Source organism: Sciurus carolinensis, chromosome 17 (genome assembly GCF_902686445.1).
Source record: "Sciurus carolinensis chromosome 17, mSciCar1.2, whole genome shotgun sequence".
Lineage (NCBI taxonomy): Eukaryota > Metazoa > Chordata > Mammalia > Rodentia > Sciuridae > Sciurus > Sciurus carolinensis.
The window spans coordinates 13,842,782-13,870,336 of record NC_062229.1 but is presented as its reverse complement, the minus strand read 5'-3'; the positions used below and the strand labels follow the sequence as shown (position 1 = coordinate 13,870,336).

General features: G+C 49.0%; 1 protein-coding gene across 4 annotated transcripts in view; it reads right to left on the bottom strand.

Annotated features, from left to right (window-relative positions):
- Nucleotides 1-27,555, bottom strand: part of Carm1 (coactivator associated arginine methyltransferase 1) — a 41,245-nt gene that overhangs the window by 9,832 nt on the left and 3,858 nt on the right. For all 4 annotated transcript variants that reach the window (XM_047531126.1, XM_047531128.1, XM_047531129.1 and 1 more), the window contains exons 2-6: nt 7,358-7,483; nt 5,410-5,516; nt 4,662-4,766; nt 1,762-1,872; nt 557-734 (exon numbers count right to left, since the gene is read on the bottom strand). In XM_047531126.1, coding sequence (XP_047387082.1) covers nt 557-734; nt 1,762-1,872; nt 4,662-4,766; nt 5,410-5,516; nt 7,358-7,483 — 627 coding nt within the window. The remainder of the gene's footprint in view (nt 1-556; nt 735-1,761; nt 1,873-4,661; nt 4,767-5,409; nt 5,517-7,357; nt 7,484-27,555) is intronic.

Sequence of the window (27,555 nt, the reverse complement as noted above, 5' to 3'; positions counted from 1 at the left end):
CTGTTCGTTTCCCAAGCTCTGAGGAGAGCAGGGCTTGTCAGGGCATCTGCCCAGGGGATCAGTTTCCAGGCCTAGTACTGAAGTCCCTCAGAGAACCATCAACGACAGGATCAAGTTACAGTCTGTGCACCTGTCCCAACCCTTGCTCCCAGACACAACTGATTCTGCAGTACAAGACACAGGGGGTAGACATGTCAGAGGCTCTCAGGGAGCCTAAGGGGAGAGTCCCTCTGAGCCCAGCTGGGTTGGTGGACAGGTGGATGCCTGGCCTTCTTTGGGGCACAGGACTCCCAAAGCCTCGGTCGGCAGGGGCAAGATTTGGGTAGGAAGAAGGGCAAAGACCCAGACCACTGACACAGGCAAGCAGGGAGCTGAGCCACCTGTGGGCAAACTGTATGGTGGCCAGGGAGCTTGACAGGGGGCAAAATATGTGGTCTGTGGACACTACCCTGGTTTCTGGGCCAGAATTCCCCCTGCATGGCAGCTACCCACACCGTTGCAGCTGCAGGCACCCGGTCCAGCCTTGCTCTCCCTGCATGTAGGAGGGGACACTCACCGCTGGGCTTCAGGTACTTCTTGGCATGGAGGTAGCTCTCCAGCATGCGCTCATTGAAGAGCATATAGCCCATGGGCTCCGAGATGATGATGTCCACCTGTTCAGGGAGGGAGACCTCCTCTACCTTGCCAGGTATGACAATGATACGGTCGGTCAGGTTGTTACTCTTCACCAAGACCTGTGGGCAGGTAGGCAGGAGGGGGTCACAGGGGGTTCCCTGCAGCTGCCTGCCTACTGCCCTCACTGGACACATTCTCAAGAGAGGGCCTCCGTCCACACATTGTCACCCAATGCCTCTCTGCCTCCTCTGTGGGCATCCTAACCTCAGCAATGATCCCTTAAGAGTTTACTGCAGCCCAGACTTCCATCAGGGCTGCAGCATCCCTGGTCCTCCCCCACACCCTACAAGCACAGCTGCTGGTGGGTGTAGAGCTGAGGATGAGTCAACTTTGCAACAGAAATCAAAGCAGAAATTGGACATCCCCCAACCCAGCGACTACAGCACCAGGAATTTGTACTCTGGACACAATCATACACAGAAGTGATGTGTGTTTAAAAGGGCTCAGTGAGACCATATTTATGATGTAAAGATGGGGAAGAGTCAATAACACAAGAGACCAAATGTGGGTTCCTATACAGTAGTCAGCCAGGCACAGTGATGCTCTGCAGCTATACAAAGAGTGAGGAAGGTGTTTCCATAAGGACAAAGACAATCCCAGATCTACTGTAAAAGGTAAACTAAGGAGCAAGGCAGTTGTGTGTCTCCATTTGCACAAGAGATAGGCAGCAGAGGTAGAAATACATGTTCACTTGCATATATATGCACAGCACGGCTCCACAAGAATGTAGAGGTATTTTTCCCTCCAGTGGATGGAGGTTGGTGCTCAACTAGAGTGGCCCAGGTATATGTCTCGGAAATCCCGCCAGGGTCTGTGTGACTTCGTGGCCCAGCCCCAGAAGCATAAGGCCTTCTGGCCTCTGCAGGCCCCACACCAGCCTTTGGATGAATGATTAGTCATGGAGAAAAGACTACCTCAGACCCAGCCAGTCCCTCCCATCCACAACCACTTGGTTTTAGGGAAAAGGCACAGAAGGGATATCCTCAGGCTCCTCTGGACCTAGGGGTCAGGTCTCCTGGGGGTTCCTAGCAGACGGAGATGAAGGATAACCATGGGGTATAACCAGGGCACTAGCAGGACACTGACCTCAGCATGCTGGGCCATGGTGCTCGCCTCTACTGCATAGATTTTCCTGGCTCCAGCTTGGGCGGCGAAAAATGACAGGATCCCAGAGCCACAACCAACATCAAGAACGATCTGAGGAAATGATACATGACTGAGGTGGTGAACATGCCAGTCACCCTGATCCAATCATCACGCATTATAGCCATGAATTGGAATGCCACATTGCACCCAACAAATAGGAAATCACTATGTGTCAATTAAAAAAAAAATTTTTTTTGGTACCAGGGATTAAACCCAGAGGCGCTCAACCACTGAGCTACATCCCCAGGCCTTTTTATTTTATTTATTTGTTCTTTTTAGTTATACCTGGCAGTAGAGTGTATTTTGACATATTATACACACATGGAGTATACCTACCCATTCTTGTGGTGTTCATGATGTGGAGTTACACTGGGCATGTCTCCATAAATGAACATAGAAAAGTTATGTCCAATTAATTCTACTGTCTTTCCTATTCCCATTCTGCTTATTTTATTTTTTATTTTGAGACAGGGTCTTACTAAGTTGCTCAGGCTGGCTTTGAACTTGTGATTCCCCTGCCTCAGCTTCTTGAGTTGCTGGGGTTACAGTCTTGTACCACAAAGCCCAGCTGAAATATAATTTTAAATTATAAAAGTATATTTTTATATATAGGCACAGGCCTGTAATCCCAACTACCCAGGAGACTGAAGCAAGAGAATCACGAGTTCAAGGCCAGTCTAAGCAACTTAGAAAGACCCTGTCTTAATAAAAGAAATTAAGCCGGACACAGTGGCACATGCCTGTAATCCCAGAAGCTAGGGAGGGTGAGACAGGAGGACAGTGAGTTCAAAGCCAGCCTCAGCAATGGCAAGGTGCTAAGCAACTCAGTAGACCCTGTCTCTAAATAAAAACACAAAACAGGGCTGGGGATGTGGCTCCGTGGTTGAGTGCCCCTGAGTTCAATCCCAGTATCAAAAAAAAAAAAAAAAAAAAAAAAAAAAAAAGCAAGCTTCCAGACAGTTGAACCTATGAGCTTCCTGGAGGGTGGTGCCCCAGAGATATCACAAACACTCTGTGCTCATTCCTACACGCCTTGCACCATGCAGCTCTTCATTCGTATCTTCTGTAATCCTTTATAACATACTGCAAATGTGTTTCCCTGAGGTCTGTGATCCGCTCAAGAAGATTAACAGAACATTAAGTGGGAGCCTGATTTAGAGCCAGTCCCTCACAAACATGGGAGAATCCACCATGGGCTGGTAACTGGCATTTAAATGTGTGTGCAGGTGGGGGGTGGTCTAAGGACTGAGCCCCCAACCTATGGGCTCTAATGCTATCTGCACGTAAGAGTGAAGCAAATAACTGGTATAGAGGATACCCAGCTGGTATCTGCTGCAGTAGCTTGCTGGTGGGAGAAATCCCCAGCTTTAGAAGTTGTTTATGTTAACTAGTGTGAGAGCAGAAAAAAAAAAGGACACTGTTTACCCTATACATCACTATTTTTAAAAAGTAACTAGGTGAGGTGGTGAATGTTAATTAGCTTAACTATAGTCATCATTTTGTAATGGATAGGTATCTTTTTTTTGTACCAGGGATTGAACCCAGGGGCACTTAACCATTGAGCTACATCCCCAGTCTTTTTTAAATATTTTATTTAGAGACAGGGTCTCACTGAATTGCTGAGGCTGGCTTTGAACCTGAGATCCTCCTGCCTCAGCCTCCGGAGCCAATGGGATTAAGGTATGTGCCACCACACCCAGCTATGATATGTATCTTAAAAAATCACTTTAAGTGTATACGACTTTTTCCCCCCTAGTGCTGAGAATGAACTCAGAGCCTCACATATGCTAGGCAAGTTCTCTACCACTGAGCCACACCCCAGCCCAGTATATTCAGTTCTTATTTGTCAATCATATCTGAATAAAGTTGGTGGGGGTGGGGTTTAAGAATGTCTTAAGCCATATCATTAAGGGGTATAAGTTTTCCAGGAGTAGGCAGAATATGATTTGATTTAATTAAAAAGAAAAAATATGAAATAATTCTAAAACACATGTTGATACATGCATAGGGAATATTTTAGAAGAACTTTTTTGTGTGTGGTCCTGGGGATTGAACCCAGGGGCCACTCTACCATGGGGCTATACCCCCCGTCCCTTTTCTTTTTTCTTTTATTTTAAATTTTTAAATTTATTTTTAATTTTTATTTTAAAATTTTATTCAAAATTTTTAAATTTTTGTACATGGACATAATACCTTTATTTTATTTATTTTTATGTGGTGCTGAGGATCAAACCAGTGTCTCACATGTGCTAGGCAAGCGCTCTACCACTGAGCCACAATCCCAGCCCTTCTTTTTAAATTTGAGACAGGGTCTAAGTTGCCCAGGTACGCCTCCAACTTGGGATCCTCCTGCTTTAGCCTCCCAAGTCACTGGGACTACAGGTGTGCCCCACCATGCCCAACTTGGAAAAAGAGACCCTAAACTGTTGGTAATGATTGTTTTGAAGGTAGATGATAGAGGCCTTTCATGCCAATACTGTACATAATGTGTTGAGTTTATACATTAGATTTTACTTTTTTTATTTTTTTATTTTTACAGACTACATTTTGATTCATTGTACACAAATGGGGTACATCATTTTGTTTCTATGATTGTACATGAAGATTTTACTTTTATAATCAGAAAAAATTAAAGATAAAATCAAGGAACAAAAAAGAAAAAAGAGAAAGAAAAAATAGAGGCAATAGAAATAGGGAGGTGGGCCTAGGGTCCAAGGAAAGGGACATTACGGGGAGGGAGACAGACCCCTGCCACCCACATGTGTCCAGGCACCCACAGGCTTCCCTTCTGCTTCACATACTGCCTAGTCCAGAGGAAGTAGATATCAGCAGTCACTCACCTTGTCCTTGAAGTCAGTGTGGTTTTGCAGGATTGCACGCTGGTAAGTGCCTGTCCGCACGTAGTCCTGCATCATGTTCTGCTGCTGGGACAGGTAGCCATAAAACTGGAACAGAGATATACCAATGGCACAGGGCACACAGCATGATAGATGGTCAAGGCCCTGGCCAGCCCTATGACAGAGCGACAGGCCCTCTCAGGCATAAACCTCCTCCAGGAGGCAATCGGAAGGCAGCGTGGTACCTGGGCAAGGCCTCAGGCTTTGGCATCAGGCAGACCTGGCTTCTCATCTTGGCTCTGTTGCATAAGAGCTGTGTGACTTGGAGCAAGTCACTTAACCTCTTTGAGCCTCAGTTTTCTCATCTGTAAAATGGGGACAATAACAGCACTTACCTCCTCTAGTTGTTGGGAGGATCTGAGTGCGTCTGGGCATATAAAGACACTTAGACTGTGCCTTGCACACACTGAGGGTTTATGACATTGCAACCATTCTATTATTGTTCAAAACACCTGGGAACCTTGACTTCACCCACACTCAGATCCTTCCAGCAATCCTCTCAGGCTTCACAGATGAGGAAACTGAGGCCCAGCAAACAGGATACCTGTCCAAGATTACATGGCAAGTAGGGGACAGAGCCAGTATGGGAACCCGCATGGGCCTGCCCTGTGCTGCACTGCTTCCCATGGTGCAGGAAGATGGGCAGATCACTCAGCAGAGGTGGCCTGGCCCAGATTAGGCACCAACCTACCTGAAAGTACTGCACAGCTGAGGACTCCTCTGTCCGCTCGCTGAACACTGACCGTTCCAGGGTGTGCCCCCGGCAGGTTTTCAGGATGTTGTAGAAAGAACAGAAATCTGGAATGGGGAAACTAAGTCACCAGGTGGTCGCAGACAACCCATCCCAGAAGGCCAGTACGCTCAGCCATCTGGGGAGTTCTGGAAGGGCCCCTGGCTAACTTTCTGTCAGGATGCATGACCTATTTTTGTTGTTGTTGTTGTACTGGGAATTGAACCCAGGGGTGTTCTACCTCTGCGCCACCTTCCCAACCCTTTTTAATTCTGAGACAGGGTCTTGCTTAAGTTGCCTAGGCTGGTTACAATCTCCCAGTATCAGCCTCCCCCGTTACTGGGATCACAGGCATGCACCACTCCACCTGGCTCCACCATCTGACTTTTGTACCTGCACCTGTGTGACTTGGTGATTTCTTTTCCCCCCAAATAATGTACAAATTTAAAAGAAGAGTCAGGTGCAGACACACACACCTGAAATCTGTTACTGGAGGCTGAATCAGGAGGATCATAAGTTAAAAGGTCAGCGTGAGGAAGACCCTGTCTCAAAATAACAAATAAACAAATAAAAATGGCTGGGACTGGGGATATAACTCAGTTGGTAAAGTGCTTGCCTAGCATGCACAGGACCCTGGGTTCAATCCCCAGCACCACCAAAAAAAAAAAAAAAAAAAAAAAAAAAAAAAAAAAATGGCTGGGGGATAGAGCTCAGTGGTACAATGCTTGCCTAGTATGTGTGAGGCCCTGGGCTTGATCCCCAGCACCACACACACAATGAAAAAAGAAAAAGGAGAAAGCTGAAAATGCCACTTGGTGACCACCATGAGGAGATGGCAAGGTTGCCTGCACTGAGAATGGGCCTGGGCACGTCCTCCGAAGAGAGCAGCTTGGCGAAGCTTTCAAAGGAACAGGCCACTGACCTAAATGTCAGATCTCCAGCAAGCAACCCCACATCCACCCAGGAGCTCCTGAGGCCCTGGGTTCCAGCCCTAGTACCATCTAAATAAATAAATATATTTACAAACAAAAATTGTTAATTTAGAAGAAGGATGACACTAAATTTTATTGAACAAAACAAAACAACAAGAACAGAGAACAATATTTATAAGATATCTTTTTTTGGAGGTATTGGGGATTAAACCCAGGGACATTTTACCACTGAGCTATACACATCCCTAACATTTTTTATTCTGAGACAGGTCTTTTTAAGTAGTAGAGGCTGCACTTGAACTAGCCATCCTAGTTCTAGGATGACAGGCATGCACCAATATACTTGGTTTACAAAATCATTTCTTAAAAAGTTAAAATGCGGGCTGGGGAGATAGCTCAGTTGGTAGAGTGCTCGCCTCGCAAGCACAAGGCCCTGAGTTCAATCCCCACCACCGCAAAAAAAAAAAAAAAAAAAAAAAAGTTAAAATGCCAGGCAGTGGCTCACGTCTGTAATTCCATCAGCTCAGGAGGCTGAGACAGGAGGATCATGAGTCCAAAGCCAGACTCAACAATTTAGCGAGACACTTAGCAACTCAACAAAACCCTGCCTCTAATAAAATAGGAAAAAAAAGGGACTAGGGATGTGGTTCAGTGGTTAAGCACCCCTTGGTTTAATCCCTGGTACTAAAAAAAAAAAAGAAAGAGAGAGAGTTTGTGTCTGGGCAGAGAATATGTTCCAAGCAGCAAGAACATGTTTATTTACTGAGATGGGACCTTGCTATGTTGCCCAGGCTGGTCCCAAACTCCTGGGCTCAAATGGTCCTCCTGCTTCAGCGTGCCAAGTAGATAGGACTACAGGTGTGCCACCACACCCAGTTAGAACGATTTTTAACAGTGGTGGAGCACTGGCTGGGATGGACAGGTCACCGTTTCCCTGGACTCCAGGCCCCCCCACCCACCATGGGGCTGACACATACCGCTTGGTGTGGCAAACTGTATGAGAACACTGTTGCAGCCCAGGGTGATGATGAAGGACTGCTTGCCCACACGGCTGCACTCTGTCTCTCGGGACACTGAGCACTTAAACACACACACATCTTCATCTGTGAGAGAGAGAAGCTGGTATGAGCAACAGCACCCTGTGGGCTGCCTTTGTTTGATACTGTGTCCCTGCCACCTTCCCACTCTGTGTTCCCAACCTGGAAGTGCTGCCAGGTGCCCTGAGTGTCCAGCCCACACTTAGGATGAGCTGGGACCCAATCCAGCAGCAGAATACAGCCTGTGTTCTCCAGGAGCTGTGTCAAGTGGGAGAGGAAGCGGTGTCCACAGGGGAAGGGCCTGGTCACCTAGGGAAGCATCCTGGCCCCATGAGGGCTGAGACAGGTAGACAGGGTCACTTGGGTAGGGCTCATCCATGGGGAGACATAGTAAAGCACAACCAGGACAGGGTCATGGGGTCACCAAAACCTGGCAAAGTGCCCTGGACCCAGAAGAATAAGAAGAGCTTTCATTCAAATTCTTCTGGATCACAAGGGGTAACTGGCTTTCAGCACCTTTACAGTCATCAGACTGGAGATGCCTGTGCCCACCGTGCCCTGCTGAGCCCTTTCAGGCTGTGTGTAGTCATTGTGAATCATTGTGGAGCCAGACCTCCTGGGTTTATGCCCCACCCACACCTCTTAGAGTGATATGGGCAGGTCACTCAGCTTCTCTAAGCCTCAATTTTCTCATCCATCAAATGTGGCAGATGGGGGTGGGGTGATTATGTGTACTCAGGGGGTGCAGCACAAAGGAAACACTACATCCTGTGCCCATCACCACTGATACCATTCTACAAATGAGCAATATGCCCACCTTGGCCAAAGGATGAAACTTAGTGTCTTTAGGAACAGAACTAACCGATCCAGTGACACTCTGCTCCTGCATGTAGTAGCAGGACAGCCAGTGTCTGTGTAGTACTATTGGCAAAAAGGCTGATCTTAGTCTCATCACAGGAGGACGACAGACAACGTCAGATTGTGGGACAGTCTGCAAGAGAACCAGCCTAGTCTCCCCTAAACAACCCCATGTCAAGAGAGAGAAAAACTGCTGGGAGCTGTTTCAGAGTGAAGGCAACACAAGAGAGGAGGCCAGCAAATGCCAAATGGGTCCTGAACTGGGGTCTGACAGAAAAAAGGTCTTTAAAAAGCTGTAAATGAGCTGGGCCTGGTGGCGCACCAGTGGCTTGGGAGGGTGAGGCAGGAGCAAAGCCAGCCTCAGCAAAAGCCAGGCACTAAGCAACTCAGTGAGACCCTGTCTCTAAATAAAATACAAAATAGGTTGGGACTGTGGCTCAGTGATCCAGTGCCCTGAGTTCAACCCCCTCCCTACCCCCCAAAAAAACTGTAAACGACAAATAGGGAAATGCAATAATGGACCGTATGTGCAACAGTTTGAGATTATCTGGATATGACAACAGCACTGTAGTTTTCAGAGGAATGCCCTTATTCTTAGGAGATATATGCAGAAGTGTTTAGAGTGAATTTGTGTGATATCTTGCAGCTTGCTTTCAAATGGCTCATCAAATAACTAAATATGTAGAGAGAAGTTTGAGTTCAAGTGTTGTCAAAGAAAATGCTTCCAAATGGGGCGCTGCAGCACACACCTATAATCCCAGCTACTAGGGAGGCTGAGGCAGGCGGATCACAAGTTCAAAGCCAGCCCTGTGAGACCCTATCTAAAATAAAAGGGCTGGGAGTATGGCCCAAAATTAAAGTGCTTGTCTAGCACGTGTGAGGCCTTGGGTTCATCCCCAGTATTGAGGGAAAAAATGTTTCTAATCACCCTGAGTAGCCAAAACAATCTTGAAAAACAACAAAGTTGCAGGATTCACACTTTCCAATTTCAAAACAAACTACAAAGGTACAGTACAGTAATCAAAACAATGTTCTACTGGCAAAAGAACACATAGATCAGTGGAATAGACTTAAACTCTTCCACTTATGGCCAGTTGATTTTAGATAAGCATGCCAAGAACATCTAATGGAGAATGACATTTCTTCAACAAAGGGTGCTCTGACAACTGGGTATGCAATTGGAAAAGAACAAAACTGGATCCTCACCTCATGTCATACCCAAAACTAATGAATGGGCTCAGGGTATACATCAGAGCAGAGCACTTACCTAGCATGTACAAGGCCCTGAGTTTGATTTCTGGCACTGGAGGAAAACAAAACAAACCTCAAAATGCATCAATAACCTAAATATAAGAGCTAAAACTATTAACACTCTTAGAAGAAAACACAGGGGTAAATCTTCATGACCTTCAATTTGGCAGTGAACTCCTGGGTATAAAACTGCTCTAGTTTGGACCTGGAAGCCCAAAGGCTTATTGTGTGTTGAAGGTTTGGTCCCTAATGCAGTAATATTTAGAGGTGGAGTTTTTGGGGAGTGATTGGGTCACAAGGACTCTGATCTAATCAATGGATTAGTTTATTGAGGGGTTCATAATTGAATGTATCCTACAGAGGTGGTAGAAACTGTAGAGGATCGGGCCTATATGGGGGAAGATGGTCACTGGGGGTATGCCCAGGAAGGGTATATCTTGTCCCCTTATACTCTTTGCTGCCTGGCTGCCATGAAGTGAGCAGCTTTCCTCCATCACGCTGCATCACCATGATGTTCTGCCTTGCCTCAGGCCCAAAGCTATGCAGCCAGATGACCATGGACTGAAACCTCTGAAACTAGAAACCAAAATAAATCTTTCCTCCTTTATGTTGTTTTTCTCAGGTATAACAGTCACAAAACAAAACCTAACACATAAATCAAAAGCATAAGCAGTGAAAGAAAAAGACGTAAATTGGACTATATCAAATTTATAAACTTTTGGGTTCTGTAGTTCAGGGGTAGAATCCTTGCCTACCATGTGAAAGGCCCTAGGTTTGATCACCAACACTACAAAACAAACAAGCATATTATTCACAATCACTTAAAGAATAAAATAAACTATAACTTGACCATAGAAAGGAACAAAATCTTGATAATACACAACCTGGAAGAATCTTAGAGAAATATTATGGTCAGTGAAAGAAGATGGACACAAAGGTCATAACAAGGACATTCATAGGACAGAAAGCAAATTGGAGTTGTCAGGCGCTACAAGAAGGCAGGAAAAGGGAGCAAGTGCTTAATGGATGTGGGGTTTCCTTTTGGAGGGATGAAATGTTTGGAAGCTAGATAAAGGTCACAGTTACAGAATACTGTGAATACACTAAATGCCACTGAATTGTACACTTTTAAAATGGTTTATTTTAGCCAGGTGTGGTGACACAAGCCTGTAATCCCCGAGACTCCAGAGGCTGAGGCAGGAGGATCACAAGATCAAACAGCCTGGACAACCTAGCAAGATCCTTAGCAACTTAGTAAGACTGTCTCAAAATAAAAAACAAAAGGGCTAGGGAAGGGCTAGGGATGTGGCACAGCGGTAAAGTACCCCAGAGTTCAAGCCCCAATACATAAATGAATGAAAGAAAACAAGCAAGAAAAGAAAGGAGGGGAAGTTGGTTTATTTTAGGTTATGGGAGTTCTACTTCCATAGAAAAAGAGAAATGTTCCCAGCTGAAGAGTCTAGATCTGTGAAGGGCCTACAGGTACACACAGAACCCTGCTCGAAGTTGCTGCTATGTAACCTAAACAATGGAAAGGACCAGGACCTGGAGGAGGGCTCCCCACACCCTGGGCCCTGCCACATTCCCTCCCATAGGCAGAAGGGAGGAGGGTATGGATCAGCCACTGCCGGTTCCAGTCCCATTAAAGCTACAGTGGACCCAAGACAAGGTGTTTCCAAATCCAGTTCTAAATGGGTCCGAGGAAGGGACCTTGGTATGGTACCTGAGTCCACGCCTCTCCTGGGGCTGAAGATAAATCTGATCTTCCAGCTGTGCCTAGTTGACAGTAAGGAGACCCAGGGAGGGCCTCTGTTTATGAGGCAACCTGGCAACCCAACCGGTTATCCTAGGCACCCCTCTGCAACCTGGCGCCAGGCAGGCAACCACAGCACCTGTGGCTGAAGGACGCTTGGCTGTGCCAGCAACAGGAGCTGGGCTCAGGCCAGGGAAGCCTGGACTGAAGGAGAGAGGACCTGTCTCCTCATAGTAGCAACAGCCAAAGTCCATGCCAGCATTTCCTAGTCCACAACTATCTCAAGCCAGTCCCTGACACACAAGAGGCACCAGGAAAATATATGACAAACCAACATGCTAGAATGTGTCCCTCCCTGCTTTTTAAAATTTTAGTAGGGGTGGCCAAGTCAATGGCCAAGGAACACCAGTGCCCAGGGAAGGCACCCCCTGCCTCCTGGGTGGAATCCCAGGGCAAAGGTATCCTGGAAGAACCCCACTTCTCCCCACAGGCTTTGGGACCTGGAAGACTTAGGGGCCTGGATTTGGCAGTGGAGTTGTGATATCCCCCACAGCCTAGGCCCTGTCAGGAAGCTCCTGGTCCACTGCAAGGCTGTCAACCGCCCTCACACTGGCTCTCTATTCAGTCAACACAGTGTAAACCCTGGGAGGAGCAGGGCCTCAAGGGCCCGACTTGGAAAGGTCTTCTGTGTCCGCCTCTAGAAAGCAATTCAGAAGGTCCCACAGTCAGCGCGTGGGCTGGATTGATTTTTTTTTTTTTTGGGGGGGGGGCACTGTATGCACATGGGCCACAGAGGTAGGGGACAAGAAGAGGCTTTAGCATTTAGGGGTGACTCAACGGGGTCTTTCAGGTGGCTGGCTGTGCTGGGTTCCAGTCACCACAAGTGGGTCAGAGCTAGAATTTCTCTTCTCATAAGTAAAAGGAGGGGGTGGGCCACAGCTCTGAACAGGCCCTGTCTGGGCAGCCTCTCCAGGGAGGGATGGAACGAGGATCGAGAGGAATCAAACCAGACTGAGGATGAAGAATGCTGCAACCCCGGAGAATGCTGTCCTGCTCCTTGGCCCAGCCTGGTACTACTCGCTCATCTACCACACAGCAGCCCATCCTATTGACGTTCCAGGGCCAAAATGGCAAGAGACAGCTCCACAGGGCAAGTACTGATCAAGCAGATCCCTAATGGGTAAGAAAAACCACCCCGCCTTTGAGGCATCCTGTCTTGTTCCCCAGGAAGCAAGACCCCTGGCCTCATGTCATAAACATTCAATTTCTACCCTGAGGCCTCAAGCCCCTTCACACCCTGCTGAGACTGGGATCTGGGGCTGATGAACAAGTGACAATACTTAGTAGATGCCAGGCTCTGGTTAGCTTTTCAAATGGGCCTCCTTTTCCCCCTCACCTCACCAGAGTGCTTAGAAAGTTTAAGGCTCTTACTCAAGGTCACACATCAAGAGGGGACTGAGGCCATTGCTCAAGGGTCCCTACTCCTAACCCATGTGCCCTATGACTTCTCTGCCCATCCTGGTGCAGGGCTAGGCCAATGTTCCCTGTAAAGGACCAGACAGTAAATATTCTTGGCTTTGTGGGCAGTGTGATCTCTGCTACAGTGACTCAATTCTGCTTGCAGCAGAAAATAAGTAAATGAGGGAACATGGCTATGTGCCAGTAAAACTATCTACAAAACCATGCAAGGACATCCTATCTGGAAGTACAGAGGCAGAAGTTAGGTGCTAAGTCTCCTCCTTCGTTTACTTCCTCATTTTTTCAACAGGCATTGGGCAATAGACATGCTTCCCATCCCAGGGGAGTTAAGGAAAGTCAGGTGGCAGAGAGACTAGTATCCACAGGTGAGGGGCTCATAGGCACTATGAGAGCCTAGAGGTACACCTGACACAGCCTGGGGAGCAGACTGAGTACAAATCCTCCAGTGAGAGGAAGGAGCACACAGAGGGTAGGAAAAAGGAGTCGGCTGGCCAGGGAGGCTGCTGACGGGCTTCCACGCAGGGCAGGCTGATGTATGGGCAGGCTGCTGCAGGGTCCCAGGAGGTCCTGGAGGACTTCTGGCCAAGAACCTAATTGCTTCCACAGCCATGAGCAGCGCCAGGAGTGCCCACATGCTGTGAGAGACATGTGGAAGGTGCTGGGGCTAGAGGTGGAGAAGCTAAAGCAGCTAGGCAGCAGATGACGAGGGCTGGCAAGAGGGTGGCTCTTGTGGGACTCAGGCTGCTGCTCCCTCTATCCTGCATGCCCTCTCCTTGTTGGCTCCCCAGGGCAGCACCATGGGATTCAGGGCAGGAGAATGTAGGGAACCCTGAGATGCAGGGGGCTCCATGGTCCAGGGCTTCAAGAACTTTAAATGCATATGCATACACACACACACACACACACACACAGAAAGAGAGAGAGAAAACTGGTTGTGGCTAACAGGAGGCCTGCCTATGCCATTCATTGGCATACCTTGGACCTGCCCCAGGGCTTGATACCCAGGAAGCCTTCAACAAACAAGGAGACCTGTCTTGGAGCACTCAGACCATATTGTCCTAGGGGACATGCCAAGCCCTAGTCATCTTGTGCGCCACCCTACAAGTCACACAGTGTCTAACAGTCCATCTTGCTTGGCTCTCTCCTCTGTTTAACACCCCTCCCACTAGTGCATGCCTATAGCCCCTGCTCCTTGGGAGGCAGAGGCAAGAGGATCACGTGAGCCCAGGAGACCAGCCTGGGCAACACAGTGAGACCCAATCTCGTACATAAAAAATGAGCTGGGTGTGGTGGCACATGCCTACAATTCCCATGACTCGGGAGGCTGATGCAGGAGGAATTCAACAATCAAATCTGGTCTTAGCAACTTAGCGAGATTCTGTCTCAAAATAAAAAAGGACTGGGAATATGGTTCAGTGGTTGAGCACCCTGGGTTCAATCTTTGATACCAAAACAAACACACAAACAAATGAAAAGCAAACAAATATACTCAAAACAGTTCTCCATGGCTTCCCAGAACATTCCAGAACAAGTTCCAACTCCACACAGGGTTCACAATCTCCCTGCCAGTATCTGGAGCCTCCCTGTAGCGCCTTGAATCTCTTACAGAGTCACAGTGGGTTTTGTCACTCCCTCATCCCTCCAGACCACTGGCAGAAGTTATTTCTGGCCTCTGTGGCTCCTTAGACGGAAACACCCTCCCCTCCCTGCCTCTCCTTGTCACCTCCACCAAGAGGTCCTCGAGCACTTTCTGGATAAGTTCCAACTGCATGGTGACTCCTCATTTGACACCTGCCTTGCTCATCCACTTAACCAACCTGTGAAGTATGGACTCAGGGCTCTGGACATGGCCAGTATAGCACTTGGTAGGCACATGGAGGTATACTCACAGGATGCTGACCTGAATGTTGTCCCCACAGGTCCTGCCTCTTCCCTAAGCACAGGAGGCAGACGGTGTGGAAGCCCAGGGACCCAAGTCCAATGCTAGCCTGCCCCTGCCCATAAGTATGGCCTCAGTGGGGGGCCCCTCCATACTAGGAGATGGTGAGTACAGGCAGCACACAGTAATGCTCCCTGCTATTTCTGTCCTCCTTCCCTTCCTCTTTTTTTTTTTTTTTTAAAGAATATTTTGTTTTATTTGTAGGTGGACACAACACCTTTATTTTATTTTTATGTGGTGCTGAGGATCGAACCCAGGGCCTCACGCACGCCAGGCAAGCACTCTACCACTGAGCCACAACCCCAGCCCCTTCCCTTCCTCCTTGTTTCTAGAAAGCAGTAAAAAAGTGAAGGTTGTCAGCACCTCAGACTGGACAGACCTGGGTCAGAGGGACCTAGCAGAAAGGGAACAATGCCTGAAATTAAGCTCTCTCCTCCTCTGGAACCTTTCAACCTTGCACAAGACAGAGAAGGTTGAAGATGAGACCGAAAGCAGTTACCAGCTCAGGGTGAACAAAAAGGCTACATCTCAAGCCTTTGCCTCTCTAGGGGGAAAACTATTACTGCCACCAAACAGAATAATAATTAAGGGTATTTATCTTGGCGGACTTGTGGGGGGAGGGAGATGTGGAAAGCCTTGTCCAAATGTTAGGTCTTTTATTAAATTGCCTCCTACTGCCAAAAAAACAGGCTGTGTATCTTCTGTAGGAAAACATTCCAGGGTAAAAGAGTAGGTGAGAAAAAGAAAGAGACTCCCACCTCTTTCCAAACTGCAAACATGGAAAAATCAGGTGCCTACCTAAGCTCACCGAGGCACAGCCTGCTCCATGCTAAGAAGGGAACAGGGGGCCCAGTAGTCAACATGAAGGCCAGGCCCATCCTGAGAGCTGAGGGTGAGAGAACAGGACAGCAGGAGCTGGTATAAGTGCTGGAAGGAAGGAAAACAGGCTGATGCAGACAGGGTGCAATTCACATTATAGAGTAAAAGAGGAGAGACACTGGAAGTCCCCTTCCACCCCCAGCAAACCCTGCAGTGATAATCTTGATTCCAAACCAGTCGGCTTCAGAAGCTTCCTGTCTCACATGGTTTAGCATCTCAGTGGCCAGAGGGAGAGATCACTCTGGGGTCATCCAGCAGGGATGGAGTTAAAGCCATAGCCTATGGAATCTAAAAGGACCCTTTCTCTAGCTGTGTGACCTTGGGCCTTAGTTTCCTCATCTGTCCAATGGCATTCTGACATATCCTGAGGGTGCAATGACATAACCCACATGGAGGATCTGGCAGCCAGCCCAATAAACTATCCTAGAACTGCTCTAGGTCAGAGATGATAGGCAGCAGAGCCTGGAGGACTATGCCAGTGTGGGGCTCTGATTCTCCTGCCTCCTCACCCCAGCGCCTGCCTTTACCCAACCTCAGAAGTGCCACTGGAAAAATGGGCATAAAATGAGGATGAAAATCCTTCCCTGTGCTTAAGATTCCATGATAATGGAGGTAGTAGTAATTGTAGCAAGGGCTCAATAAATGGCATCAGTCGCTGCTGCATAGGTCAATGCCTGTCTCAGCAGAAAATCCCAGCCACAGGAATCCTAACCCAGCCTGGCCTCACTCACCTGCCATAACCTAAGCTCCATTCTCTAGCGCTGTCCTCAGAGAAGATCCAGAGCAGCTGCTACCACACTCTGCCCTTCCCAGTAGTATTTAAGGACCATGAAGTCACCCTGGGCTCCTCTGGCCTGGCCCTACCCTCTGGGTGAATCCAAGCCCCTCCACTTAGGCATGGAGACCTGGGGGCCCTGGTCCAGCACTGGCCCTGATGCACTGTAGCACCAAATCTGGGCAACTCTTCCAAGGGCGAGTGACCCCAAAATTAATCTGCAGTGCTTTATCCTATAAGGTGCTACTTGCAAACATAAGGAAAGATATACCTAGATATGAATAAGTCCAAGGCAGCAGGAAACTTAACCTCCACTGAATGTTAAATTAGAAGAAGGAAGTTTCAATCTGTAGACACTGATATGTTAAAGTGACCATTTGTATCATATGAGCAAACACAAGGAGACAGGGACTGAGGGAGCGGGAAAAGCTGGTCTAAAAACAATAAAATGACTTAAGCAGCTGTGGGAAGGGAATACTCTTCCAACCGCACCCTCCCCTCTTATTGTTGAAATGTGTGTAACTTTAAGCAAAAAGATTTACGCACGTGTGCCTAAAAAACCCAAGGGAAGCTGGCAGCAGTATGCAGAGAAGAGCAGGCAGACTTTCACGTCACTCCCAGTAAGCTGAATTCCTACTTCATACATGAAAGATAACCAGACAAAAGGTAGTTGCCAGAGCAGGGGAGGCCTGAGGTCTACTCCAGTCTACTCCAGAGTAGGCAGGCCTGACTCTGGGCTCCAACCTACCCTTTCAGTGGGAACTGCTCAGCAGCGAGAGCAGTAGGAACAGGTGTGGGCCTCTGCTATGCCCCAGCTGAAGGAGGAAGGATCTGCACGATATCTTCCAGAGTAAGCCCCACACCCATGCCACTGTCCCCACCCAGGAAATGTGATGGAGATGGGGCAGCAGGCTGGACCTCATCAGGTTGCTCCAGGGCAGCATAGCTCTGGCTTGCATTCCAGGCAGCTGTCACCTGGGAAAACCCTCCTCTACTGCTGGGAAGGCCAAGGCCAGGTGCAGTTACCAGAGCCTGGTTCTAGACTTAGACCCAGATCTGAACCTGGGATTGGTCACCTGCAAACAAGGGCCCTTCCCCTCACTAAGCCTCGGCTTTATTGTCCAGAAAAATAAAATGAGGTATGGCTCAAGTTGTTGTTAGGATGGACACACCCTATGCCCACAGGCACAAAGAAGGGTGGTGTTGGCACAAAACACAGGTCCCAGCCCCCATGTCCCCAAGGTGCTCTATGGTGAGGCAGAACAGGAACCCGAGAGAGAATTCTGAATACAAGGTCATGGCAGGCCCAGACCAGGCATCTGGCCCTGTTCCCCAAGTAGCCACCCCTAGACACAGCTGCCTGGCAGCCCCTCAAGGATCAATCTTCACAGCCAGGGAGTGGCCATCTGAACACATGGCTGAGGCTGTAGCTGACAGAGAATTCGGTTTACCACACCATTTGAAATCTGTGTGTGTGTGTTGCTAGGAATGGAAGCCAGAGGCATTGGGCATACTAAGCAAGTGCTCTACTGTGAACTATACTCCCAGCCCTTTATTCTTCATTTTAAGTTTCACAGGTAACAACTTGAGTCTTTAGGCCATTTCAAAATACACCCTAATGCTGACCCCTAACAAAATAACATCCTAACGCAGTGGTGTAAAGTTACCTCCAGGAGGAAGAGTTGGAAAGGCTCCTTCATTCTTCATTCTCTACTCAGTGTTTTAACTTTATTTTTAATTTATTTTTTAAAAAATTTTTGGTTCTGGGGATTGAACCCAGGGGCAGTTAACCACCGAGCCACAACCCTGTCCCTTTTTTATTTTGAGATAGGGTCTCACTGAGTTGCTTGTGGCCTTGCTAAGTTGCTGAGGCTGCCCTAAAACTTGTGATCCTTGCCTCAGCCTCCTGAGCTGCTGGGATTGCAGATGTGTACCACCAGGCATAGTGTGTTTTAATTCTTTTAAGTGGGGATGGGATGCACAGAGGGCCTAGGCACGTTGGCCTTTAACATGTCAAATGATCTGATAGCCCAAAAAGCCCACTCGCCAGTGCCAGGCTGACAACTCAAAGAGTTTAATCTACGTTAGGAAAGTCCACAAGAACACAGGTGTCCAGGAGGATTGCAACAATCTTGAAACCACTGACAGGGCAGGGCCAAGAGGTGGCCAATTGGGGATGGTGACATCCTCCTCCAGGGTTCCTGATAGCATCTCCATGGCCCCAGGATGACCTACCCTCACCCCCATCACCACCAAGTCTGATTTCAAGAGACTGCTGCAGGTGGCATGTGGAGAAAGGTCAAGTTGCCTCTGGGGTGACCACGGGATAGAGACAGGTTCCTGTGCTAGGGATATCCAGACCTCACAATTCAGCTTTGGGAGGTCAGAGGTCTTGGAGGGGACACTGGGCAGGGGGCTCCCAGTAAAGGGCTGGTCCAAAGGAGGTAAGGCCAGCCCTACCTTCAGGGGTAAAGGCTTCTAGCCCACCAGGTCTGGTGGTGAGGCCCTGAACAGGAGTCTAATTGTAGGGTGTACGAAGAGCAACCCCAAGAATAGGACAAGACAAAGAAAGGACTTGGCTTTTCTGAAAAGAACACTTGGGGCAATTACATGCAAATGTCTCCCTGTCCATGCTAATCAGTTGCTGTGACTGGCCCCTGCTTTGTAGGCTACAAAAGGGATGGCAGATGTGCGGGGGGGGGGGGGGGGGGGGGGTGTTCTGCAGCCCCTGCAAATGTGAAGCTTAGTGGATAATTATGAAAAAGGGGGGCAAGCCAACAAAACCAGTCTCCCCAGCTCCCTCACTCCACAGGCTGGCCTGTCCTTTCTTCTCCACTGAGACTTTGAAGCTATGATTTAAGGAACATCAGGCAGCGGAGCGTGAGCTGTGCAGAGCCTCAGTGCAGGCACCCAATCACCCTCTGTGTCACCTTAGCCCCATTTTCAAGAGCAGCAAGGCCTGGGGAACCAGTAACTATCAAGAGCAGTCAAACCCCATCCCAGCCTCTGGAGTCAAAGGAGAATCTGGCTGGGAAGGCCACAGACAGCATATTCAAGATATTGGCAACAACACAGTCCCCTGCCCTCCCCACTGCAGAGAGGTGATTGAGTCTGCCTCCTAGAGTCTCCACAGTCTGGAACACAAGGCTGAGGTAGCAGTGCTCTGTGAGATCTCTAGCAAAGGGGACATTTTTAGAGGCCCAGAAGGCCAGGATAGAATAAGGCTAACTGGGGAGCAGCAGGAGTACCCCAGGGAGCACAGGGAAACCAGCTCTCAGATTAGCAGCACTCAAGGTCACTCAGGGGCCTCCAGCTGAGGACCAGGGTTGGCTCCCAGGAGGCCAAACTAGAAGAAGTAAGAGGACAGACAGAAGCAGCTTTAGCAGGGAAGAAGGGGGAAACTGTAGATGAGCAGAGAGAAGTTGCCAGTGGCTGAGGTCCCCTCAGAGTCCCTGTCCAGGGCCCAACTTGGAAGAAAGATTTTGACCATGGGCCCAGAGAAGAAATGATGTCCTGGGGCTGCCTGGTTGCAGGAAGGGCCTCTGCCAGGCCCCTGAGCATTCCCAGAACCCATCTGGCCCCACCTCAGCTCAGAAGCAGGATGTTTGAGTTAGGAGGGCCATGTCCCTCCCAGGACTGCAGGCTGCCTCACCAGATGTGACTCCAGATGTGGCACAGGCAAGAGGAGGCCGAGGCTGCCTGCCACAGCAATGGAATCACCACACAGGAAAGCCAGGAGTTTGGTGAGTTCTTAGGACCCTGCCATGGCCAATCCAGTGACACAGGATAAGGACCAGAAGGGAAAAAGGAACAAGCCTCAGTTGAGGCCTCCTCCATTTTAGGTGCTAACTTGACTTCCATGGCACTGGAGTGAAAAGCAATCAAAGGCTGGGAGAGAAATGATAAGGGGTTGCAGGGCAGGTGGCTGAACAAGGCCTTGACCTAAACGCTGCCACGAAACCTTCAATGCCTCAGTTTCCTCACTTGTAAAAATGAAGGAGTGAAGGACCTGCCAACCTTCAAGCATGTTATGGTTGGAGTAGTCAATAAATGAAAAGCACTTGGAACAGGGCTCACCTGGCACTTTGGTCATGCTCAGTAAACATTAGCCATGGTAGGGCCTGGAAGCACTGATAAGCAGGGACACAGGCCTGGGAAAGGGGGAGTAGGAACCAGGGGCCCTGTCACTCTCACCTCAGGGCTCAGAAGCAGAGGACACAAGTCAGAAATCTGGAAGCTCCAGAATGGGTCAGGAGGACCTTTCACCTTCCCATACAGCTTCAGGAAGAATGTGTTGAATTCTCTGGAATGTGCCTCCCGAGCTCCTCAATCTGTCTTTGATTAGTTATGCATGTGACACGGGCGTCCCTTTTTCATTAGAGCACTGATCAGCCAGGGTCCCTGAGCAGGCCCCAAGTCTCAACCACACCTGTGTTGTCAGGCAGGTTTCCACACATAAAACCATTACACTCTGACACGTGTGATGCACCCAGCGAAAATGAACCCCACCTCCGGGAACACAATTAGCAGGAGAAAAGACCTGCCAACAATGTTAAAGAAAAACAGCCCAGACTGCACTTGCCAAAACTGTGCGTAATGAATTGCTTTAAAGAGACAGACAAAAAGATGGAATAAAAGGGGAAGGGGCTTTCAGGCTCTGTGCAAGAAGCAGGGTCGGGGGCAGGGTTCCCCCAAACCAGTCTGGACCTGTTTTTGAGAATGGCCAGTCTGGCAGCAAAAGACAAATGGCCCACAGAGAAAAGAGCAGACGTGGGTAGAAGGGACTGCTCAAATGAACAAAAATTACCCAGGGGGTGAGGGACAAGCTGGTTTTGATGGGCAGTACATGGGTTACACAGGTGACCACAATTGTCAAGTGCATCAAACAGGACACCTGAGGCCAGGCATGTGTGTGCATTGACACAACAGCAATGAAAGAAGTAATAAAAGAGAAGAGACACCAGAGGAAGCCTGGGAGCTCCTTGGAATCTCTAGCCCCAACTCCTTTAGGCTAAGTCTGGTTTCAATTTCCTTCATAAAACTGGTTATGGGGGAACAAAGGCAGGGGTGGAAGTCGGGGCCTCCAAATTCTTCAACTCAAAGTCCAAGCTGGACAGTGTCAAAAGCGCAGGGCAGGACCAGGGCTTCTGTGGGTGGACTGGAAGGATGCTGAAAGGCCTCTGCCAGTTCCTGGGGCTCTGGACCCTGGAGCATTCCAGGCAGGTCCCAAAAAGCAGTTCCCAGGAGGATTTCCAAAGCCCCTCTGCACCCCTTGCAGCTCAGCTCTCCCTGTCTTGAGGTTTAATGATCACCCGTACAGCTGATTGTCGCACACATTTCTCTTCCAGATCACACAGTAGGCTTACCTACAGAGCTCTTCACTAACCTCAAGACACTCTTCCAGAATACTGGAGGAAACGGGAAGGCAAGGAAGCAGGGTGGCTTCACAGGTAGAGCCTACAGTAGGATCCACAGCCTGTGTTCTCAAGCACCAGCAGCCTCTGGCCCAGAAAAGAGGAGGTAAAGGCAAACCAACCAGGGAGAGCCAAAGTGACCTGCCACAGCAGGAACCCGGGAGTGCAGTGGGACTGAAAACAGACACTGGAGAGCCCTGCTGCCACTCACCTAATGTGCCAGCAGCTGCCCTGTCCCAGGAGTTCCCTCCTGTCAACTCTCTGCCAGACAGCCTCTCCCCTAGCCCTTCAATGCTATTCTCCATAGGGGGCTCCCTGAGTTCCAGCAGGGAGGAGAGGGAGTCCTCCTACACATTCTCTCTGCTCCCCAAGTCTGGACTGTGCTGTGTCTGGGTGCTGTGTCTGATTTTTGAGGGGCTATGTCCAGCCATGGATGTCCACCCTGGCCAAAGCCACCTCCCACTGGCTAGCCCTCACTGCATCTCCCCAGCAACAAGGAAGCTGAGGCCTGGGGAGGCTGAGGCACTTGTCCAGGACCACCCCCCATTCAGAAAGGATGGAGGGCAGAGCTGGGCTTGAGCCGGACCTCCCTCCCCATCACTGTGGGAATGAAGGCCACTACACGCTCCACTGCCCTTGGCTACACCAGGCCCAAGAGTTCACTCCCAGAGCAGGTCTTCCCAATGCCAGGGAAGTGCAGCGTTCCAGACGCTATTTTAAGCACTTGACTTCTGTCAGCTCATCACTCACAACAACCCTCCAAGAGAGATGTTGTCCCGATCCCCACTTTATAGCCAAAGAACCTGAGGCACAGGCAGAATGGTCATGTAGATGGTGCCGAGTGGAGTCAGGACTTGGCGGCTGGCCACAAGCCCCACTGTGCCTCCTGCTTCACTTGTTCTTGGGGCAGCTTAATGCCCCCTCCTGAGCAGGGAGGCTTGTGGCCAGCCCTCCCTTCAGACTCTATGTAGAGACCCTCCCTCGGCATCCTCAAAAATCCCCAAGTCACTAACCCTTTGGGGAACAAGGAACTTTGAGTGAAAGCTGATTTAGCGCCTGTGGCATCATGTCCTCAGAACTGCAAGTAAGGGACCAAGTATTTACCTTGGTGTCACCATATCCCCAGCTTCTAAAACAGCAACTGGCAGAAAGCAGCTGTCAGTGAGTTTCTGCTGACTGTCTGAAGCTGGAGGAGTCGTACCCACTGCACTAGAGGCAGTGAGGCCGCTCTCCAGGCCTACTTCTGGCTGAATGAATGAAAGGGCGGGTCTCCAGGCCCAGGGCTGGGGAAGGTTAGCTTTGCACCTCACTCTGTAGCTTCATAGGTCCCTCCCCAGAGGGGCCAGTTTGCTGGGTCCAGCCCCCACCGGTGTCCTGAGGGGTGGGGACTGCTATCTGAGGTTGCCTGTGCCCTCCTGATTGGAAACCCAGGCTCTGCCCTTGGCTCTGGCTCACTCTGACCTTCTGTAGCACCTGGAACCACTGGCCTCCCCTTGCTTTCATGGCTTTTCCCCACCTCCACCAGGATGCCCCAGACCCATGCAGGGTCCCACTGTCCACTCATCACACCTGCAGCTGACCAACCAGGGCCAGCTGAATCACTCCTTACAGGGATGTCACCCTTTCGTTCTCCGGTCACAGATCCCTCTAAGAATCTGATGGAAACCAAGGGAGGCTCTGCCCAGAAAAATGTGCTAAGAACCCACAGTAGCACCAAAACCAGTTTAAAGGCGCGCATACAGAGTCACAACCCCCACCTGGGACAGCGGGGCCTGTCCTTCCATACAGCCCTCCTCTCCTCAGTGGTGTTTTCCCTGATGTCCTGGCAAACTTACCACCTCTCCAGGGTCTTGAGCAGATCCTAGAGGCAGAGCAGACTTCCCTGGAAAAAGTCACAGGAGTCATGCAGTCTCCTGAGCTAGTCTGAGCTGGTACCTCCTAGTCATTGGTGAATTTGGAAGGCCCTGCCTTCCCACCTCATCCTGACCCCGGCATGGAGCCCAGCACGTGCTGGCCACTCTCCACTCACAACTCATATAAGGACCTCCAAATCCCCACAGGTTGTACACCCCACAGTCCTTCCCTTCCGGAAGGGCCCAGTTTATTTCAAATGACAACCTTTCTGGTTTAGAAAGATGACCACGTACAGGCTGTGGGCCTGTGCAGATAAGGGTGTGGAAGGAGAGGTGCCAGGAAGCCAGGACTTTGCAAACAGGGCAGGAAGCCAGGTCCACCCTAATGGAACTGCCAGCACAGACTCCAACTCTGACATTTAGAGAGAGGGGCTGGGAACCTAAAAACGTAAGAGACTTTTTTCTTTTCTTTTTTTTTTTTCACTAGGGATTGAACACAGGGGCACTTTACCACTGAGCTACATCCCGAACTTTTTTATTTTGAGACAAGGTCTCACTAAGTTGTTGAGGGTCACCCTAAGTTGCTGAGGCTGGCCATTCGCTTTCCCCAGCCTCCTGAATCACTGGGATTATAGATGTGAGGTGAGAAACATTTATTCACACTGGATGGGTTCAAAGAACTGCTTCTTAGCCTGGTAGAATGGCACATGCCTGTAATTACAGCTACTCAGGAGACTGAGGCAGAAGGATTGTAAATTCAAGACCAGCCTGGGGAACTTGGTGAGAACCTGTCTCCAAATAAAAAGAAAGGCTGTGAGTGGGACGCAGTGGTACATGCCTGTAATCTCAGCAAGTGGGGAGGCTGAGACAGGAGGATCACAAGTTCAAGCCCAGTCTCAACAACTTAGTGAGGCCCTATGCAACTTATTGAGACCCTAACTCAAAATTTAAAAAAATAAGAAGGGCTGGGGTGGGGGCTAAGTGGTTAAGCACACCTGCATTCAATCCCCAGTACAAAGGGGCAGGGTGGGTGGCCGGGGATACGAGTCTACCTGGATTTTTTTTTTTTGGTACCAAGAATTGAACTCAGGAGCACTTGACCACTGAGCCACGGCCCCAGCCCTATTTTGTATTTTATTTAGAGACAGGGTCTCACTGAGTTGTTTAGTGCCTTGCTGTTGCTGAGGCTGGCTTTGAACTCACAATCCTTCTGCCTTAGCCTCCCAAGTCGCTGGGATTACAGGCCTGCGGCACTGTGCCTGGCCTCTACCTGGATTTTAACTGCTAGGAACCCTGCAGGCAGGTTGCATGCAACTTCTGAACAGGGGTCTAAACCTTTAATATCTACTCTTTGAGGCCCTGGGTAGAATTCACCTTTTGTTCCGGAACACAGTTTCTGAGCTCTGACCTGTTCAGAAGCAGGCTGAGGGGAAGCCACTCTGCGCCAACATTCCTGTTCCACTCTCTAGCCTAGGAAGCTCCCACAAGCTTCTCTCCCCCTGCTCCAGTAGACCTGGTGTTTTGCTGCCAGATCTTCAGAAAAGACCATTTTGATCACATCTCCTGAAGGGTGTACATCTCCTGACCACGCAGTGAAAGGCTTGTAAAAGGCAATTCTGGCCAGGTGCAGTGGTGCATGCCTGTAATCCCAGCCACTCTGAAGGCTGATGCAGGAAGATCAAAAGTTCAAGATCAGCCTAAACAACTGAGTAAGACTGTCTCAAAATAAAAAAATAAAAGACTAGGGATGTAGCTAAGTGGAAGAACACCCCTGGGTTCAATCCCCAGTACCAAAAAATAAGGCAATTCTGATGCAACCCCTTTCCCCCCTTTAGCTACTCCATTTCTTAAAGGAGACCCTTTGCTCCGAGCTGTCCCTACACACCATGTACTTAAGCACCTCCCTGTAACACAGAAATGTCCTGGCGGGGTCCACATGTTCCCTCTGCAGCCAGGGCAACTGTGCCAGTTATGTTCTCCCTTTCCCACACAGAAGAAAGCAGCCCTGAATCTAGCTTAGCACATGGCTACTTGGGCTAAAGGCTACATTTCCCAGTCTCCTTTGCGTGAAACTGACATTCTAGTCCATGGGATGGAAGCAGAAGTGCCCTAAGCCATCTTTTAGGAACCTTTCTTAACAGACATTTGGTCTGTGCTCTTTGTACCCTTCCTCACTTATCCCTTCCTTTATTACCCTGCTATCAGAAATCAGGGTGTGATGACTGGACTCCAGCAGCCAGCAGCCAGCAACCATGGTGAACCATGAAAACAAGACCTCATCTTTCTTGTTTTCTCTCTTTCTCCTTTTCTCTCTCTTCTCTTTCTTTCTTTCTTTTTTTTTTTTTTTTTTTTTTTTTGTAACAGGGATTGAACCCAGGGGCACTTAACCACTGAATCACAGCCCCGGTTTTTTGTTTTTTTGTTTTTTTTTGAGACAGGGTCTTGCTAAGTTGCTGAGGCTGCCTTCGAACTTGCAATCCTCCTACCTCAGCCTCCTGAGCCACTAGGATCACAGGTGTGCACGACTGCACTAGGACAAGACCTCATCTTAGAAGTGGTGGAAAGTGGACAGCTGGAAGGATCTGGGCCTGGGGATTTCTATACCATCCAGTCCTAGAGACTTGGGCACCTGCCAACCTTTGGATTTAAGCATGAGAGCACAAAAAAATTAAATACTATCTTGTTTAAGCGACTGCTACTTTTGGTCTCTCTTCTGCACAAACTGAATGCTGCTTATTTTTCCTTTCTAAACCACATACACACACAGTAAGGTGGCATCTAGCAGCCCTGCACTTCAAAGCCAACTCCACTGCCGGCCCGCCATGTCATTTCAGCTCATCAAACCCTTTCACCTGTTTTTTCACCAGTAAAATGGGATGAGAATCACTGACTACGCTGGACTTTTTAAGGACCAGTGGTAACATATAGCAAGGGCTACAACCCGCAGGCCAACTGGCCCACACAATCCAGAAAGCGTACTCCATTTGTGTTGAGCCATCAGGACACTTCACAATCAAAAGAAAGAAAGGATTTTTGAAACCAAAATCCTTAGAGTTGACTGGGGCCGGCTTCCGCACGGGCCCCTTCTCCTACCAGTCTCATTTTTTACCTCAGGATTTGCAAGCTTTTTCTGTCAAAAAGGCCCAACAAGTAAATATTTTAGGTTTTACAGGACACTGTGGTCTTGATTAAATATTCCTCTTTGTGGGTTGGCTTTTTTTTTTTTTTAATCCAATGCTTCAAAACTATAAAAGACTCTCCCCACTCTGACGGTATAAAAATAGGCTTCAGGCTCCATTTGGCCCACAGGCCTGGATTTATACTGTCCTTTGCATAGATGCCCCCAAGGTCAAGCACTTGAGTCTGTCTACACAAGTTTTTACACAGTCTGGTACACAGTAAGTGCTCAATAAATGATGGCAGCCATTAGCAACATACAGATATACTGAAACTTGAATGCCCTTCTGGTGTTACCAACTTTATCAACTGTCAACCCAGTTTGACAATAAAGTGTCTAAAAGGCTGGGCACATAAAAAATACCCCAGCTGTCAGAGGAGTCTCAAGTCACAGGGCTCCTGGTTCTGTGACAGTCAGCCTTTATTTACCTTCTTTTGACAAAAGGTTTTTCTCTGGGCTTCCCACATACTGGCATGCCCTCCATAAAGTGAAATTTTGCCCCTTTCAAAGCCTGTCTCCCCTGCCTCTTCTTAAACAAGGGCCAGGGAGAGCCCAGATCACTGGTCAGACTGACCTGTGCTGATGTAGAAAGAAAAAGGACACAGTCATCTCATGAAAGGATGCCATGAAGCTGAGGAACTGAGAGTCTGGACTGCTTTTGTCCCGCTGCCTCACTCAGCCTTCCCCAAGAAGCTGCCTCCTCTCCAGGAGAACAGAGCTGCATCCGAGAACTCCCAAGGCTGTGCCAGACTCCTCAAG